General features: G+C 53.0%; 7 protein-coding genes across 7 annotated transcripts; 3 read left to right on the forward strand and 4 right to left on the reverse strand.

Moving 5' to 3' along the window:
• Positions 1-2,002: 2,002 nt before the first annotated feature.
• MYCGRDRAFT_70976 (uncharacterized protein) lies at positions 2,003-3,461 on the reverse strand (the record flags this gene model as incomplete). Its single annotated transcript, XM_003853418.1, has 4 exons — positions 2,003-2,439; positions 2,495-2,621; positions 2,676-3,074; positions 3,128-3,461. 4 exons carry the CDS (start codon positions 3,278-3,280, stop codon positions 2,003-2,005), a joined length of 1,116 nt encoding a protein of 371 aa, XP_003853466.1.
• A 992-nt stretch (positions 3,462-4,453) lies between these two features.
• On the forward strand, positions 4,454-4,920 carry MYCGRDRAFT_104118 (uncharacterized protein; the record flags this gene model as incomplete). The annotated part of the gene is made up of 1 exon (XM_003852900.1): positions 4,454-4,920. The coding sequence occupies one exon, from the start codon at positions 4,583-4,585 to the stop codon at positions 4,910-4,912; it is 330 nt and encodes a 109-aa protein (XP_003852948.1).
• Positions 4,921-5,470: 550 nt separating this feature from the next.
• MYCGRDRAFT_70980 (uncharacterized protein) lies at positions 5,471-6,827 on the reverse strand (the record flags this gene model as incomplete). Its single annotated transcript, XM_003853417.1, has 2 exons — positions 5,471-6,492; positions 6,584-6,827. The coding sequence occupies 2 exons, from the start codon at positions 6,669-6,671 to the stop codon at positions 5,471-5,473; spliced, it is 1,110 nt and encodes a 369-aa protein (XP_003853465.1).
• A 252-nt stretch (positions 6,828-7,079) lies between these two features.
• On the reverse strand, positions 7,080-7,935 carry MYCGRDRAFT_99880 (uncharacterized protein; the record flags this gene model as incomplete). The annotated part of the gene is made up of 3 exons (XM_003853416.1): positions 7,080-7,499; positions 7,556-7,792; positions 7,846-7,935. The coding sequence occupies 3 exons, from the start codon at positions 7,933-7,935 to the stop codon at positions 7,080-7,082; spliced, it is 747 nt and encodes a 248-aa protein (XP_003853464.1).
• A 162-nt stretch (positions 7,936-8,097) lies between these two features.
• MYCGRDRAFT_70984 (uncharacterized protein) lies at positions 8,098-10,489 on the forward strand (the record flags this gene model as incomplete). Its single annotated transcript, XM_003852901.1, has 1 exon — positions 8,098-10,489. One exon carries the CDS (start codon positions 8,098-8,100, stop codon positions 10,354-10,356), a length of 2,259 nt encoding a protein of 752 aa, XP_003852949.1.
• A 485-nt stretch (positions 10,490-10,974) lies between these two features.
• MYCGRDRAFT_92485 (uncharacterized protein) lies at positions 10,975-11,877 on the forward strand (the record flags this gene model as incomplete). Its single annotated transcript, XM_003852902.1, has 1 exon — positions 10,975-11,877. One exon carries the CDS (start codon positions 10,975-10,977, stop codon positions 11,875-11,877), a length of 903 nt encoding a protein of 300 aa, XP_003852950.1.
• A 663-nt stretch (positions 11,878-12,540) lies between these two features.
• MYCGRDRAFT_70987 (putative FRE ferric reductase-like transmembrane component) lies at positions 12,541-14,629 on the reverse strand (the record flags this gene model as incomplete). The annotated part of the gene is made up of 2 exons (XM_003853415.1): positions 12,541-12,922; positions 13,079-14,629. The coding sequence occupies 2 exons, from the start codon at positions 14,627-14,629 to the stop codon at positions 12,572-12,574; spliced, it is 1,902 nt and encodes a 633-aa protein (XP_003853463.1).
• Between the last annotated feature and the right edge of the window lie 1,445 nt (positions 14,630-16,074).

Genomic DNA, 16,074 nt, shown 5'->3' on the forward strand with positions numbered 1-16,074 from the left:
CCACACCACCAAGGCTATCAGCAGGCACCCGTCCAGCATTACGCCAACGGGTCTGCTCAGCAGCAACCTTATACTCAAATGGGCGGACAAACGGAGTTCCCAAGCATCTCAGTGTCCTCCAGTCCGACCACCTACCAAGTGCAGGCACAACCCACCTTCAATCAACCACCAAACTTCCAGGTCGCTCCCATGCAGGTCCCAGCAGGTGCAAGCGAGTACAGCTCTCCCCACGGCCATATGCAGCCCCCGCCTCTTCCGAACGCCTCTTATCCTGGTCACGCCGAACAGCAGCAGCAGACATATGGAGCACAACAGTACCGCGACGAGACTGCCAACCGATCCTACTCGCTCTCGCAGTACCCCACTGCTTAAGCGACGCCAAACCTGCATCTGGTCCTTGGATCCGTTCGCACTTGGGGCCGTTGAGCAATCAAGCATCGTGCCGCGGTAGTGACAGTCCGCCGCTACGCAGCTAGTTGCTTATGGACCTCTGGCTTTCGTATTACCTCGCCGCAAACGCGCAAACCACGAACAGAAGTCTGGCGTACCACATGCCGTTAGCGGTCGACGGCGAACAGTGTTCCCAGGATCGGAAAGATGTCGTCCGACGGGAACCATGCACACCAACCAACAGCTCGAACTCGAACAAAGGACGACCCGGTAAAGCCAGGTACGGACCGCGCAATCATCTGGGAGGATCGGCCGGCCGCCTCGCCGAACTCAAATCTCATCGAGCGAAGCTCAGAGGACAACGCAACTTGCCGGACCGCCTATCCGTGCCGCCAATATTTCTCGGGAGGTTGCATGCACGCTTCTTTGCTGCATGAACTCATCCCCATGATGATCAACGATGTATGATATGATATTTTATTTTGGGACAAGGAGTCGAAGTTTTTCTTATTCCTCGGAGTTCGGATTGTCGGAAAAGCACGGGAAGCAAGAGATGTACCAACAACAGATGGACCTTCACAGGTATTGATTTGTACTATTAGACATGTTAGCAAAACTCGACGGCAACACAGTGTATCAACATGATCTTCAGCTGCATTTTCACTGTCTGTTCAGCTCATCATCATTACAGTTCAGCAGAGCGGCAGCAGGCTCAAAGGCACAGCTCCACCTCCAAACTCGAGCTCTTCATGTGCAAAGCCGACCAGATGCAACCGGCACCGGCACTAGCAGCACGGTAGAGCCCTACCGAAAGTGCGCAGCTCTTCCGCTCACAGATTGTACCAGTGGAATGACGTCGACACTAGTGTAACGCGGCAAAAGCTTCGACTTGGGACGATGAGAATGCGAGCCGCCATCGACCACCTTCTCGAAGCAGTAAGTGTGCAGGAAGAAGGCACCGTCGTAAAGAATTCCACGAGATTGACCGCAGTTTCGTAGATGACAACCGTTCAACCTCGCCATCGGCTTTGCGTGAAAGCGGGATAGATGATCTGCCTCCAGTGACCATACACAGTCGTCGCTCTTCAGACTTCACTTGGCACCATCATCTCTCGCAACGCACTAGGACTCGCCTCCGAAGACTGATGGACCGAACTGCTTTAGCTCGACCCTTCTGCCAACGCGGGAGCGATGCAAGAAATTGATGATGAGAGCGGCAGACTTCGGGCCCTCGGGGTGTGCTCCGGACGAGTGGAGTTTGAAGTTGAGTTCGATGGTAGTTCTAGCCCGGCACCGGCAGGACAAGGTAATCTCGTACCGAACGACTGGCTTCTCTTTAGGCGTTGCGCAAGAGTTCTCCAAAATGGGGATGGCGTAAGTCGAACCCGGGAGATTTTTCGGAGTGATAATATCATTTCAGTGATAACATCATTTCGCTTGCGGTGATGAGGTCTACGAGAGTACTGCATACGAGGGGCGTGAGCTGGCCTGTTGGGAAGGTGGCTCGTGGATCTGAAGGGGCACTGAAGGGGCATTGGTTCGAGCCAAACACATTTCAAGGAGAATTTACAGATCCATTTCCAAATATTGATGCATTTCACTATCATTCCCGTCAATGTGCTTCAACAGCCGTCTGCGAATTCACCGCAGCTTTGCTTTGCTCCCGCGCCTGCTCCGCTCTCAGCTCGCTCAACAATTCCGGATACCACCTCTCTCCAACATCTTGGTGCGACTTGATCCTATTCATCAACGTCGCCTCGCCGAGATGATTCCATCTGCCCTTCACAAATGTGAATTCGACATCATCTCTCCGACCCCCGCCCTGCGCCGCGAGGATCTCCTGGCGTAGCGCTTTGACCGACTCGGGAACGTCCATGGACTCGAATTTGGCGTCGTACGACACGCCTTGGAAGAATGGAATGGAGAAGCGTGCGCCGCTGCCTGGCGAGGGTGACTGCACGCGGTGAGTAGTGCTGGCGCAAACGCCGCCTGTGAGGGCTTCAAGGCCTTGGCCGATGGCTACTACAAGCGTGCCGCGGATAGGTGGGCCTGAGGAATGGGTGAGTTAGTGACTCGAATATGAGCGAAGATGAAGTCTACTCACAATCGATCCACTCGCCTTGCGTGTTCTGTGCTTGTAGACCGCGATGGTCAGTGGCTTGGAGAAGGTAGGACGTGAGCATCGAGTCCTTGTGAGGACCGACTCCTTGTCCGGCTCCGGAGCCATTGTCCTGCCAGGCGTTAGGATGGCTCTGTGCAATTTCCTGACCGCGGAGAGTGCTTACCGGATACTTCACAATCTTGAGCTTGTGTTGCTGGTCTCGATCGAAAAAGTTGTCGAAGGCATTGGAGGGCAAGCCCAGGCTTTCTGCGATCAAGCTGGTGAAGGTGATGCTCACTTCGCCCATCTTTGCCATATAATCCTCGAAGATGGGCCGGAAGTCGGGTAGGATCTTGTCGTTCGGCCATTGATTCGGAGCCAGTAAGTTGTGATACAGCGGGTCCTGTTCACCAGGCACAGGATGCGGTGTGCTCAGATCGAGTTGCTCTCGCCAGTCTGCGTTTTTGGCAGTTATTTCGTTGCCCAATCGACTGTAGCCCAAGAAGCTGGGGGCATTCTTCATCTCGATGGCGAGCTTCTCCTGCTCCGGCAGGTCGAAGAAACGGATTCCTTCTTGACAGACCTGCGATATGATCAGGTCTTGCTCGGACGTTGTCTGCTTGTGCTAACACATACCCGATCGTAGACATCTTGATCGATGCCAACATTCTTGATGTACAAGAACCCGACGTTGAGCAGAGCGTCTCGCAGTTTCTTCAAGAATACAGGCTTCGTTGCCACCTCATTCGCCTCCGACAGGTCCAAGATGGGAATCTCCTTGAATGCCATGTCGATGTCTTGCTTACCCCACCTCGACTCTCACCCCCACAGGCTCTCTTCTCCACGGAACTCTCTATGAGGAAACCGAATGAATAGCAAACACGGCTGCAATGCCAGACGCTTTCACGAAGCTCACAAGACACAATACTGCGAAGAGAAACAATTCCATGGTCCTCAGTAAGGTCTGGTTGCGTCGGCTTCGTTTGCTTGCTTCCGTGGGGCAAAGGCTGATACCATAGCGGGGTAGAAGTACCTCATTTTCCCATCTTATCAAGAGGTGAAGTCATCTCCAATCTCCAACCTCTTCCGTCATGTGATCCCGTGCGACAACACTTCACGACATCAGACCGCCGAGTATGAGGCGAACAAAGGCGAGGCGAATTCACCGTGCTCCGCCTGGATGACGGCAATGTGCTGTACACCGCACTCTTTGACCAGCTTCTCCCGGTTCAAAGGCCGATCCCTTCAACCCCACTTCCCACCACTCCGCGCGTCCAAATCCTACGAGCATGGATACCTTGTCTTGAGAAGCACCTTCACTCCGAAAACCACCCATGGACTTGGCGAGATACAGTCACAATTCGATATTCCGGTCCGCGACTCCTCCCGACTACGTACCATCGCCCGAGACCATTATTCCCGATCACGCTCCGTGTCATTCCGCTCTCGACTTACCCAGAGACCCCTCCTTCACCTGGAGAGCCTTTTCTCGAAACGCCTCCGAGTCGCACCATGCCAGGCACGAACCTCTGTCTCGGCATACGAGCAGCACCTAAGCGACACGTTTCGGTTGAGCGACGAGAAGTGTCACAACACCTGACTCTTGTTACTCTGGGGAACTGGGGAAAATTCCCGCACGCGGCACCACCAGTTTGTGAAGACAATAAAGGCTATCACGTATACGCTTAGGGTATCAGATATAAGCAGGCATGGTTGTTCTCCCTTGGCTGCGTCCTGCAGATGCCATCAGGCGAAAACCTTCCCAGCTTGCCGGACGCCAACGCTCAGCCACCTGGTTGTATGCCTTGATTTATTCCAGGGGTTGTTGTGATATCGCACATGCATAAAAGCAGCAAGGGTTTCTCAACGCATGGTCGGAGCTATTGTTTTGGGTGACTTCCTATTCTGGACGCTTCCGCTGTGCGTCGACAACCTCAACGGTCTGGACTTCCGACATGGAGAAGATCAGGATCGGAGGGAAGTATTGCGGCACTCCTCGTGAAGTCCTCGCTGCTGTATGCCGTGCGGCTTCTCGAGCGCCGCAAACTTGGTACTCAAGCACGGGATTTAGCCGGCACGGTAGTCAGCACGATGCTCTCCGTCGCCGTCGTGCACCACGTCCTCACTGTCCTCATCATCATCCTCATACCCACCCTGGTACTCAAGCACGTCAGCCAAGGTAGGCTTGAACATGCCATCAATTTCATCCATCAGTGCGTTCGCTCTCAGCTCGTCCGCTTTTTGGACGACTTCGTCCGCTTGCTTCGCCTTTGCTTCACTTTCAAGTATATCCTCTTCGTCACTCCAGGTCTAACTGCCAGTGCGCGTGCGGGCAATGTCACGAGCGTCTTGATATTCCTCATCTGGATTTTCCTCTTCTGCCTCTTCATCTGCTCGATTTTGTCCATCACGTTCTCCTGACTCCTTGTGGATATCTCCTGCTGTGTCTTTTCGCTTGTCCGCCTTCTCGGTAGCAGTCTTGTTCTTGCTTGTTGCAGACAGGCTCAATGGCTGACCTACTGCGGCGAGGAACCGCTGTCGGAGGCTACTATCATGCAGTAAGCCCTGGAGAGTGGCCAGCCATGTTGTAGTTGTAAGACCTGTGTCATCGAGGCGTGGTAATTTGCCCTGAACAAACGCTACAACGCTTCGAAGAAAATGCGCGTATGCGTTGCCTCCTTCATCTGATTGCTCCGGTGATTCACGTGTGCCGCGGGATGGTGTTGTGGGCATGGTGCACTCCTTCCTCGCTGGCAAAGTGATTCTGTCGATGGCTCGCAATGAGGCCTGGCGACGCGGACGATGGACTCCGACTGCATCAGGATAGCAGGAAGCGATCATGGTCAACAATTGTCTGTTCGTAGTGAATGTCTCAGTGAACGTCGTCTTCGATGTTCGACTTGTCTCATCTACTCTGTGAAGTGTCTATTATCTATTCGGCAGCGTTTGCATAAAGCGAATCATACCAGCTACGCATCATCATCGCCAGCGCCAAACACTCCACCAGCACCGCACTTCGGACAACTCCTCGCCATTTCCTGTTGACCAGTCGTCGAAGCCAACCTCTTCCCCTTCCTCTGCGATAGTCAAGCCCAGATCTTGCATTCTATCTCGAAAATCTTGCCTTTCGGGTGAGTAGGTGTCTCGAAGAGGCATCTCTATCACCACTCTTGCGCTCTCGCCACGACTGAGATGGTGGTCAATTGCTTGGACCAGCCACCGAGGGTGGTCTGAACTGTAAATCGGGTCTGCGGCGAGGATGAGCGGGAACAGATGCTGATCGCCATTCAGCGTGTCGTTCAAGTGGAATGCTCCGGGATCTGTCCAGTCCAATACAGCAGCATCTACACTCGCGCCGTGCATGTCGAGTACAGCAGTATTCGCAGTAGCGTTGCGCTGCAGGTTAGGAACTATCTCAGGCAAGTCCGTGAGCACAACGTGTCTCTGCAAGATAACAGCAGTAGCCAGACCGACGAGTCCAGTGCCAGCGCCAAGCTCCAACATGGGTACAGTATCCGACAAAGAGGGAAGCGTATCTCGTAGAATCGCCATTCGTTTGGCCAGCAAATAAGAAGAGGCCCATGTCTTCAATCCCAAATTGTCTTCTGTCAGGGAGGGCTCATGCAGTACGATGTCGACGCCCTCATCAACATTGTCCGGCGACATTGGAATGAAAAAGCCGCGTTGCATGTCTCCCATGGCAGATCTGCCCGCGCGCTCTGTCAGCCGCTGAGAAGCGGCCTCCCAAATGCGCTCCTTTGTGTCGTCATCCTCGATCCATGCGAGACGACTTGAAATGATCTTCGTCAGGTAACCCGGCACGCCCTCGGGATTGACCTTTCGACTTCTGCGAAGTGGCGTGGAAGCACCGCTAAGGGGCGTGCGAGGGGTACCGCTGCGAGGTGTCGCCTCCCAGGAAGGTGGCTCGCTTGACAAATCGTTCAACACGGACAGTAGGGACTTCGAGGATGGCTTGGTGTGAATTTGCGGGAGGTCAAGCACTGCATTAACGAGCTGTCAGCTGCATGACCTAGTCGAGGTGTGCATGCGGCGGCGCGACCTCTGGACACAGCCACCGGAAATTTTACGTACCATCAATGATCTCCTGTTGGGCATCCAATCCTAGATCGCTCGCAGTTATGGTCACGGGAACCATTCCATCGGTCCTTTCGGCCGCCATCGCTCCAGCTTTCTTTTCATGCTCATGCACGGGGTATGTAGCTACCTAGTCTGCGGACCGAAATCGAGATGCGAGGAACGCACGGACCAATCAACCACGTCGGACCCGGGACTAGCTGCATTGAGAGATGCCGCCATCGGGCTTCAATGCAGCTCAGCGATGCCTTGCAGAAGCGTTCATGCGGTTGTATCTTCTCCCGCTCAAGCTGCAGACTCCAAGCTCCTAAGGACCGCTTGGTGCGGTGTAATTCGAGCGACAGCGGGGAGATACTTTCCGAACAGGGCTCTGTAGACTTTTACAGAACCATGCCTAATGCTCAACTCCCAACTTGCAGCGCAACTTTCTCCGCCCAAGTTTCGCTCCGTTGGCCGGGTTCGTTCGATCTAAGCGGGGGAGCAGAGGTGCCTCTCAATCGAGGATCGACTTGAACCCTTCGTAAGCCGCGTTCAGGTCGAATTGCAGCTCCCTCGCTTGCTCTGGACTAAGATCCTCGGCCGCGCGCATCTGGTTCAAGGTAATCAACCACTGGACGATCTTGCCCTTATTCTCAAAGTCGCGGTCCGTGACCTTGTTCACAGCCTGGATCGTGTCGACCAAGATCGGATGTAGTGTGTCCTTGGACAGGATGTTCATTCGTATTGCATCGAACAGCGTGATGAAGTTCTCCGACGCGGACACGATAGCTGAAGCGTTGGCAGCCCCTGGACCATTCCCAGATCCATAAGAGTTGCTGTTCCGATTCATCTGTGAGCCCGTACGGTTAGGTGCGGTCTCAATGGTTGCTGGCAGGCCAATCTTCAATCGCTCCGTTGCTTTTGGTACATCGAGCTTCGCGTTTCGTTAGTTGTGTTCCATGCGCTGCTTTGATCCCGTATTCAACATACATTCCATTCTGCCTTAAAGCGATCCAAGTCGCCGAACGCAGCGTGAACATGATCATCCGCCAAGTTGCTCTTGTACTGTCGCAGTAATCGATCGCATGTCTCCGTGTACTCCGACTCTTTTATACTGTCTCTCAAATACGCCTTTTCCAGTGCCTCCAAAGTGACAATGATGCTGTAAATTTCGGCGAGTGATTCGTAGAGATCTCGTTCAGCTGCTGTGTCGGCAAGCTTCACTTCCTGTGGGCGAGCTTAGCAGGCTTCCATGGAGCGGGAGAGCTTCGAAAGCATACTTCGTCGAGATTGATGGTTGCAGTGAGATTGCTGGAGGGCGTATAGCTGTATGGAGTCGGCGCGTAAGCCAATTGCTGTTGCGCATACATGTTTGTGTGAGCGAGTCGATGTCATCCTCGTGGAGCTGTCGCATGGTGAGGATCGTCAGAGGCCGGCGAAACTTCGGGCCCTGATTTGAAGGTCGAGGAAACTTTTGTGACTTTTGCCAATCGCTGCCATTTTCTTCATCTTCAATACACAACACCTCCGAAATGGCGCAAAAGAAGTCCACGAAGAAGTTCGAGCGCGAGCATCTGAAGGACACACTCGAACGCCGTAAAGGTCTCAAGAAAACGAAGCAGCAGCAACAACTCAAGGCGAAGAAAAAGTCTCGACGAGCAGAAGAGGAAGGGAAAGATGGGAAGGATGCGGATAATGATGCGGTTGCAGCCAGCGCTGGGAGGCAAGAAGCCGCAAGCAAGATCAAGGATATGAGCATGGATGATTTCTTCCAGGGCGGCTTCGATGTGCCAGAGCTATCGGGCAAGAAGGGAAGCAAGAGGAAGCGGGTCGAGGTTCAAGAGGAGGAAGATGATTCAGCGTCGGATGTGTCTTTCGAACAAGAACCTGTTGCCGCCGGTAGCGATACGGACTCGGACTCTGGCAGCGATGAAGGAGACTTCAAGGAACAGCTGGATGCTTTGGCAGAGAAGGACCCGGAACTTCACAAGATGCTGCGAAAGGACGAGCCGGAATTGTTTGACGACCTGGACGATTTGCAAATCAGTGGAGACGAGAGCGACGAACCGCAGCGCAAGAAGCAGAGACAGGACGATTCGGACGATGAGATGGGAGGCTCTGGCAAGATTGAATTGGACAAAGCTACCATCAAGAAGTGGTCAAAGAGTCTGACTGAACAACATTCTCTCCGCGCTGCAAAAGAGGTTGTTATTGCCTTCCGATCTGCCGCGCAGGTGTCTTCGGCCGAAGCAGAGGAGAAGGACTTCAAATACTCTGTCTCGAATCCGGAAGTCTACCATCTGTTGCTCACCACAGCATTGAAGCAAATCCCGGACATCTTCGAGCATCACCTCCCGGTACAGGAAACCAAAGGCGGAAAGGTACACGTGCCCACCGAGTCGAAAAAGTTCAAGTCGCTTGCGCCTCTGCTGAGGTCTCAAGTTTCAGGGATCTTGCATCTTCTCGACCATCTGTCGGATCCGGCGACTTTACGATTGACATTGGCCTCTACTCTCCCACTTCTGCCATACTTGCTGTCGTTCAAGAAGCTCGTCCGCGATGTTGCAAAGGCGGTCACAGGAGTCTGGTCATCATCCTCAAATACAGAGAGCGCTCGTATCGCAGCCTTCCTCGTCATGCGGAAATTGGTCGTGATAGGCGATGCAAGCATTCGTGAGAACGCGTTCAAAGCTATCTACCAAGCGCTGGTCAAGAGCAGTCGCAACACCACTGGCCACACGATGCCGGGAGTGAACTTGATGAAGAACTCGGCTGCAGAACTTTGGGGCATCCCTGGAGGCGACGGCGGAGTAGCGTATACTACTGCTTTCTCGTTCATCCGCAGTCTGGCGATCCATTTGCGTGGCAGCATTACCAACAACTCAGGTGAGAGCTACAAGACGATCTACAACTGGCAATACGTTCACAGTCTGGACTTCTGGAGCAGAGTGTTGGCGGCACATTGTACGGAGCCCACATCGCCTCTGCGACCACTCATCTACCCGTTGGTCCAGGTCACTCTCGGAGCACTGCGACTCATCCCGACTGCCACCTACTTCCCTCTGCGTTTCCAGCTCGTCCGCTCGCTCCTCCGTATAAGTCTGGCGACCGGAACGTACATTCCTCTTGCTGCGCCATTGTACGAAGTCTTCAACAGCGCCGAGATGAGAAGAGCACCCAAGCCTGGCACCCTGAAGCCTCTCGACTTCAGCGTCGCCATTCGCGCGCCCAAGTCCTACCTCCGCACACGTGTCTACCAGGATGGCGTCGCTGAGCAAGCTCAGGAACTCCTTTCAGAGTTCTTCGTGCTCTGGGCGAAGAACATCGCTTTCCCAGAGCTCGCACTTCCCGTAGTGGTGATGCTGAAGCGCTGGCTGAAGGAGGTCAACCAGCGTGGCGCAGCAAAGGGAGGCAACAAGAACCAAAAGGTCAACACTATGATGCAATTGTTGGTTCAGAAGCTCGAGGCGAATTCGCGTTGGATCGAGGAGAGAAGAGCGAAGGTCGAGTTTGCGCCGAACGATCGCAGAGGCGTGGAGAAGTTCTTAGCGGAGACTTCGTGGGACAAGACGCCTCTCGGTGCGTATGTGGTTGGCCAGAGGAAGACGAGAGAAGAGAAGGCAAGGATAGTTGAGGAGAGCCGAAAGGAGGAGGAGAGGAGGAGGCAGAAGGAAAAAGACACTCGAGGTGGAGATCAGGTGGATGAGGACGAATCTGAGAGCGAGGAGGAAGACGAGGACGAGATGGAGATTGACGGCGAGGACGGCAACGAGGAAGATGAGAGCGAGTAAGCTGTGATCACATGCGAATACAGGTTCCGACTCGGCCATCCAAGCTCTAGCACTGTCACTTTCGCGCGTTCTTTGCAGTCGCCATTGCACGGACCATGCAAGCTCATGTGTTAATATAACCTCGTCGAGTGTGCCAGACTTGACCTCTCACCTCGAACAAACACATTCCACCACCGAATCGACTCCTTCAACAACCACCCACCACGACTTCGAACATTATCTGACCGACCTGCACAGCCACATTCGCGTACCGCTACATCACTGAGACCGGCTCGCTGACTTACCTGCACCCACTGAATAACGGTACAGCTGCCGTAGTGTTACGACGATAAAGGCCGGCACGGTTATTGAAAACTACTTGGAGTCACGAGTACGAATGGCTGGACAGCCTCACTTTGGTCTCGGTCTAACTTTACATTCCCAGGCAAACTCATCGTCGGTCCGTAGGAGCGTGGAAGTCGTCAGCTGTCAACGTGCGACGCGCCTTGACTCGCTTCTGATTCGAGTTCCTCTTCAAGTACCCAAGGTCCTCGACAATTTGTGACAAGTCAGTCCTCGGCCTCTTCGCGGAACAAGACAATACATCCCGCCCCTCAAACAACCTACGCATCAACCAACATGGCCGACTCAAACGAGGCCAGCTTCACGAGCCAGCGTGCTCGCCTGCTCAATCGGGTCAACGCGAACGCCAGAGCCGTCATGGAAGGACTGTGGGACAACATCAAGAAGCCGTATAAGCCAACCAGTCCTCCTGCTCGACCAGATGACGAAGAATGGAAGACTTTGGTGAGCCTGCAGGACAAATTCGTCCGTTGGGTTGCCGAACGCCGTGCGTGCAAGACGCGCGAAGCAAAAGAAGAGCTGAGCTACAAGATCATCATGGAATGTCGCGAGGACTTTCCAAAGATCGCGTCCAGAGAGTTTGAAGAGCCCGATCTGCCCGATTCGATGAAGCCGCGTGATCCTGCACCAACGCCTACTCCTGAGCCAGAAGAGTCAGCCCAGCCGCAAGCTCCGACACTGCCAGTCGCAGACCCGTTCGTTGCAGCGCCAGCAATCCGAGCCCCTGGCGCCCAAACATCACGGCTCTCAAATTCAGCTCAGCCAGGACAACTGAACCGAGCACAATCGAGCCTCTTCCCGGCTACCCCGACTCCTCAAAACAACTCCCCAGCCCGCGCCCATCGATCTGGCCCGATCATCTTAGACGACGACGAAGAAGATGGTATCAAGCGAGAGCGGGACGACGACTACGATCCCACCCTGTCTCCCCCACCTCCATCGGACGCTGGGCCGACCCCAGGACCGACTGTCGGGCCAAAGGACGCTTCCAAGCCGAAGCGAAAGCGCCAGCGGATCGAAGATTTTGCCATGCTAGTCAGATCTGAGGATCCGGCGGACCTGAGATATTTGAGGAAACGCATCGTCAACAAGCATGAGGCGCAGCTCATGCAGATCGATCATCAGCTGGAGAAGCTGGGTGCGAGGGTTGAAGGCGGAAACGAGGGAGGTGGTGCTTGAGAACGAGATGCAGTCTATAAAATGCCTGCCGTGGCGGTCGACAGCGCACCTTGCTTGCACATGCATCTCGGAACTGGGCAAGGCCGCGCACCAAAAGTCTTTGAGGTCAGGGAAGTTGGACCTGAGGCAGGTCGAGATCGCATGTTTTGCTATGGAGCGCAATCGACGATTTGGTTTCGTTCTTCTGATTGGGTTCGCTCGTGCTGGATCGCACGACAAAAGCTGAGCCTTCAGACTTGGACGTTGGGAGGTGTTCTGATAAATGGCTCAAAGTTCCAGCGGAAGGCTTGACATGGTTTTGGTTTTGGGCATTGAGCATCGGGCGTTTTCGTCGGGCGTCGAAAACGCCACGAACGCAGCGCAGCGTCTTCGATTCCGATATTGCGTGGGATCGGAAGCATAAGTGCATTAGTCTTTTCGATTTGAGAACGCCATGATTGGGCGCACTTCTTGCTTTCACCGTCTTGCTTTGCGCTGTGCGTGCTTCAAGGTCAACTTTTCGTCGCGACGGGCGATCGAAATTCGGTCTCAATGCACCGCGACGGAGCTTCAGGGCCAGATAGCACACCAAAAAGTTGTTTAAAATATATTCAAACTCGCGGTGACTGTGCGTGGCCCGTTATCTCGTTTGTAAACATCGTGACTGGACGTCGTGATCATAATCATGTACATGTACTGTATGTGTCTGCTGTCGCTAACTGAAGCTCTCAACATGCAAGTAACACCCCTGAGCAGCCGACCCATCAGCTCTCCTGCCCCCTTTATGCACAGCGCGCTCGTCTGACAGTCCAACGACCGTATTCCTCACCTCCTTACTCAGGCCAATAGGTCCACAAACCGCCAATCCACTCTCGCCCTCGGCACCGTCCAGTACATCCGTGATGATATCTCGTATGTCCGGTCGACCGGAGTAGAACGTTGCACAAGGAAGTACGGGCATTCGCCGACCCGTGGGTCGTGGTGAAGTACGGAGTCGGGCGTAGGAGTTTGAGGATGAGGATGACGATGAAGATTGGACAGTCTTCTCCTCAGCGATTGCAGTCTTCTTCTCCGACGTGCTAATGACTGTCTCGGCGGGTCTAATGGCGTCAACGTCATCATCCTCATCGTCGACCAGCACGCAACAGCAAGGCCCTTGCGACTTGTCGCACGCACAGCCGCATTCTTTCGGATCATTCCCCGCTTCGGTAAATTGCTCCACGCAGGTGACATGTACGCTGATTTCGACTTCGATCCCAGCGGCGTGCAATTTCTCGTATGCTGCAGAGATTTCGTCCGAGACCCATGTCGCCCAGGAGCTGTCTTTGACGCACCACACGAAATGGACACGGCGGACCGGGAGACGTTTATCGGTATTGCTCACGCGATCGGCAAGGTCGTTGAGCAGGGACAGAGTGAATGTCACGCCGGTCGATCCGGCTAGCAGACAGATAGAGTCGAAAGCTGCAAAGTCGGATTGCGAGCCACCGTAGGGTCCGTCGAGGAGGGCGAGGTGAGTTTCGACCACCTGTGCGTTTTGGCCCGATGTGGATTCCTCTTTTGAGTGTGGGAGGAGAGCAGTCTCGGATGTGTTGGCGCCTAACATGATACGGCGAGTGAAGCCCTTGTGGCTCTTGAGGATGAAGACTAGGTCTCCGTTGTGGGACCGCGGTGTCGAAAGCATTGTGGCAGGGTGACTTTGCATCATGCCGAACTTGGGAAGGGAAATCAAAACGTGTGATCCAGCACGCCAGTTCTTGATGGCCTTGTTCGAGAGTCGAATCTTGGTGACACCGCCGGTCATCTGCACGATCGTAGCACGGCTTGCTCGAGCATTCGTCCAGATATATTGAAGCGATCGGAAGGCCCTGTCCAAAACGTAAATGCCGATCGGAATGAAGATGTAGATCCTGCTTCCGTAGGCAGTGCTGGGCAGATGGAAGACGACAGCGATCACAAAGCCGAAGAACGATAATACATGCTGCACCACGAAGAATTCGTACGACCAGTAGCGGACGGGCGCAAGAGTGCTCAAGTTCATCCAAAGCAGAATCGCGAAGGCAGCGATTCCTGTCGTTGGGCAGTCGTCGGTGGTCCATTCCAATTGAGTGAGGCCAAACTTCTGCCATCCGTAGGATTGGTATCCAAAATGGAGAATAGCCATGAGGAGCATGATCCTGGATGACCAGCGGTGGAGCACATTTAATCTCTCATAAGATGCGCCGGTAAGCATCCCGATCACATTGTTCTTGTTGATCAGCAAGACCAGAAGCGGCATCTGTGCTACGGCCAACCATCCCGCGCGAACACCTAATGCCTGCCAGTGTCGAGCGCCAGGAGTATTGTTATCGACAAACTCGAGGGCCAGCACAAACGCCCCATACGACAGCAGCAGCAGGATCGTCCCAAGCGGCGGAACCTTGAACCACAGAAATCTGCCCGTAGGCGTGAATTGAAGGTAAGTCACCTCCCTCGCAGTCGCAGTCAACGTCGCAAACCATCTCGAAAACACACTCCTCGGTCTCGCAGGTTCCTGTCGTCTCCGCGCCGCCTGTCGTAACCGGCTCTGCAGCGTGAGCCATCGTAGGAAATTGAGCAGGGTGGCCAGTGCGATGATCGTAACGACGCCGTACCAGAATTTCTTCGCGTAGTCATTTCCGATAACTTTGAGGTCGTCGTCGTTGAGAAGTTGTTCGAGAAAGTCGGCGGCTTGAGTAGAATTCGAGAAGTCCACGCCGTCGGGCGAAAGGATGGGCGTTGAAGAGTTGTCCATGCCCATGTCCATGTCACCCATGCTGTCGCCCATGTCCATGTCGGAGTGGCCCATGCCGGAGTGATCCATCTTCCTGGTCGAGTGCCCTGCGCGCGGATCGTGGTCGTTCTCGTCCCTTGCAAACAACCAGATTCGATCTCAGAAGTGGCGTGCCGCGTGCGCACTGAGTTGCGACCCGGGTGGAATCGGCTATTGTCGTCCTGATCGAGCCCAGCAAAATCCAGCACACATGTTGGCCCAGTGCAGTCAGATCTCGGTGGTCAGTGTCGCGAAATGTTGAGAGAGTGACGAGAAGGATGGAGAGAGAGAGATTTGGGCAATACTTGGGCCTGGATCGAATGAGCAAGTATCCACAACGCGATCTGAAGCCAGCGGGAAGGCCCGAGCCCTGACGCCACTGCTTAGTAAGGCCCCCGACATGAAGATCCATATGTTGTGGATCATCAGACTGACCATTAGTGAAGTGCACGTAACTAGTGCTAAGGCATTCCTATACACAGATAGCTAAAGTAAGAATCTTATACTTAAGATTCTCTCTGCACGATAATATATACCTGCTAATTAGAGGTCTTCTTCTACTTAGCTTAAGTCTAATTATAATAGGTTATAAGCCCGGCGTAACTACTGCACACTTAAGGAAGAATTGTCTATTCTAAGTGCAGCTACTAGAACCTTACTATACACTATTTAGACAGTTAACTAGCGAGCCGAGAAAGAGCTAGTTACAATAACAGCCGTAATGCAGGCTAATAAGTTTAAGACTACAAAGGAGAATAAAGTCCTAAGAAAGGGAAGCAACTTCTTAGACTAGTTAAGGATGCTTAAAGCAGCCCTTATAAATAAGGAGGTATTAGGCTATGTCTTTTATAACATTCCCTAATACCCTGCCTAACTAAAGCTAGGAATTAAAGTTAGATATCCCTCTCTACTAACTAAGGAGAGTACTGCTTTATCCTCCTAGGCTCTAACTCCTTCTTAAAAAGAAGGAGGGGACACTCTAGTAATAGAACCTATTCTAACTAGTAGACTAAGACTAACTCCTCTCTAAGTCTAGCATAAGTATAACCTAATTGCATACGGGATTATTAGCAAAAGGATTAACTAATCTCTAAGGCCTAACTTTAGGGATATAGAGAAGACAGCTAAGGAACTATATAATACTATTGCAGCTACCTATAGGCCTGTTGTAACTATAAACATTTATAATAGCCTAAGGATTCTTAGAATTAGCAATATTAAGATCTAAGGAACAAACACTTAGAAGTACTATAAGGACTTCTAGAAGTAGTATTATAAGTACATCTCTATAATAGAATAATACTCTAGGTCTAAGAACATTCTAGTCTTAAAGCTTACCTTTAGTAATAAGCAGATTAGGCTATTCTTTATCTAGGGCCTCTACTATCTAGAATACCTAAGAAGCTAGAGACAATCCTATTATATTA

This window comes from Zymoseptoria tritici, chromosome 4 (genome assembly GCF_000219625.1).
Source record: "Zymoseptoria tritici IPO323 chromosome 4, whole genome shotgun sequence".
In the NCBI taxonomy this organism is placed as follows: domain Eukaryota; kingdom Fungi; phylum Ascomycota; class Dothideomycetes; order Mycosphaerellales; family Mycosphaerellaceae; genus Zymoseptoria; species Zymoseptoria tritici.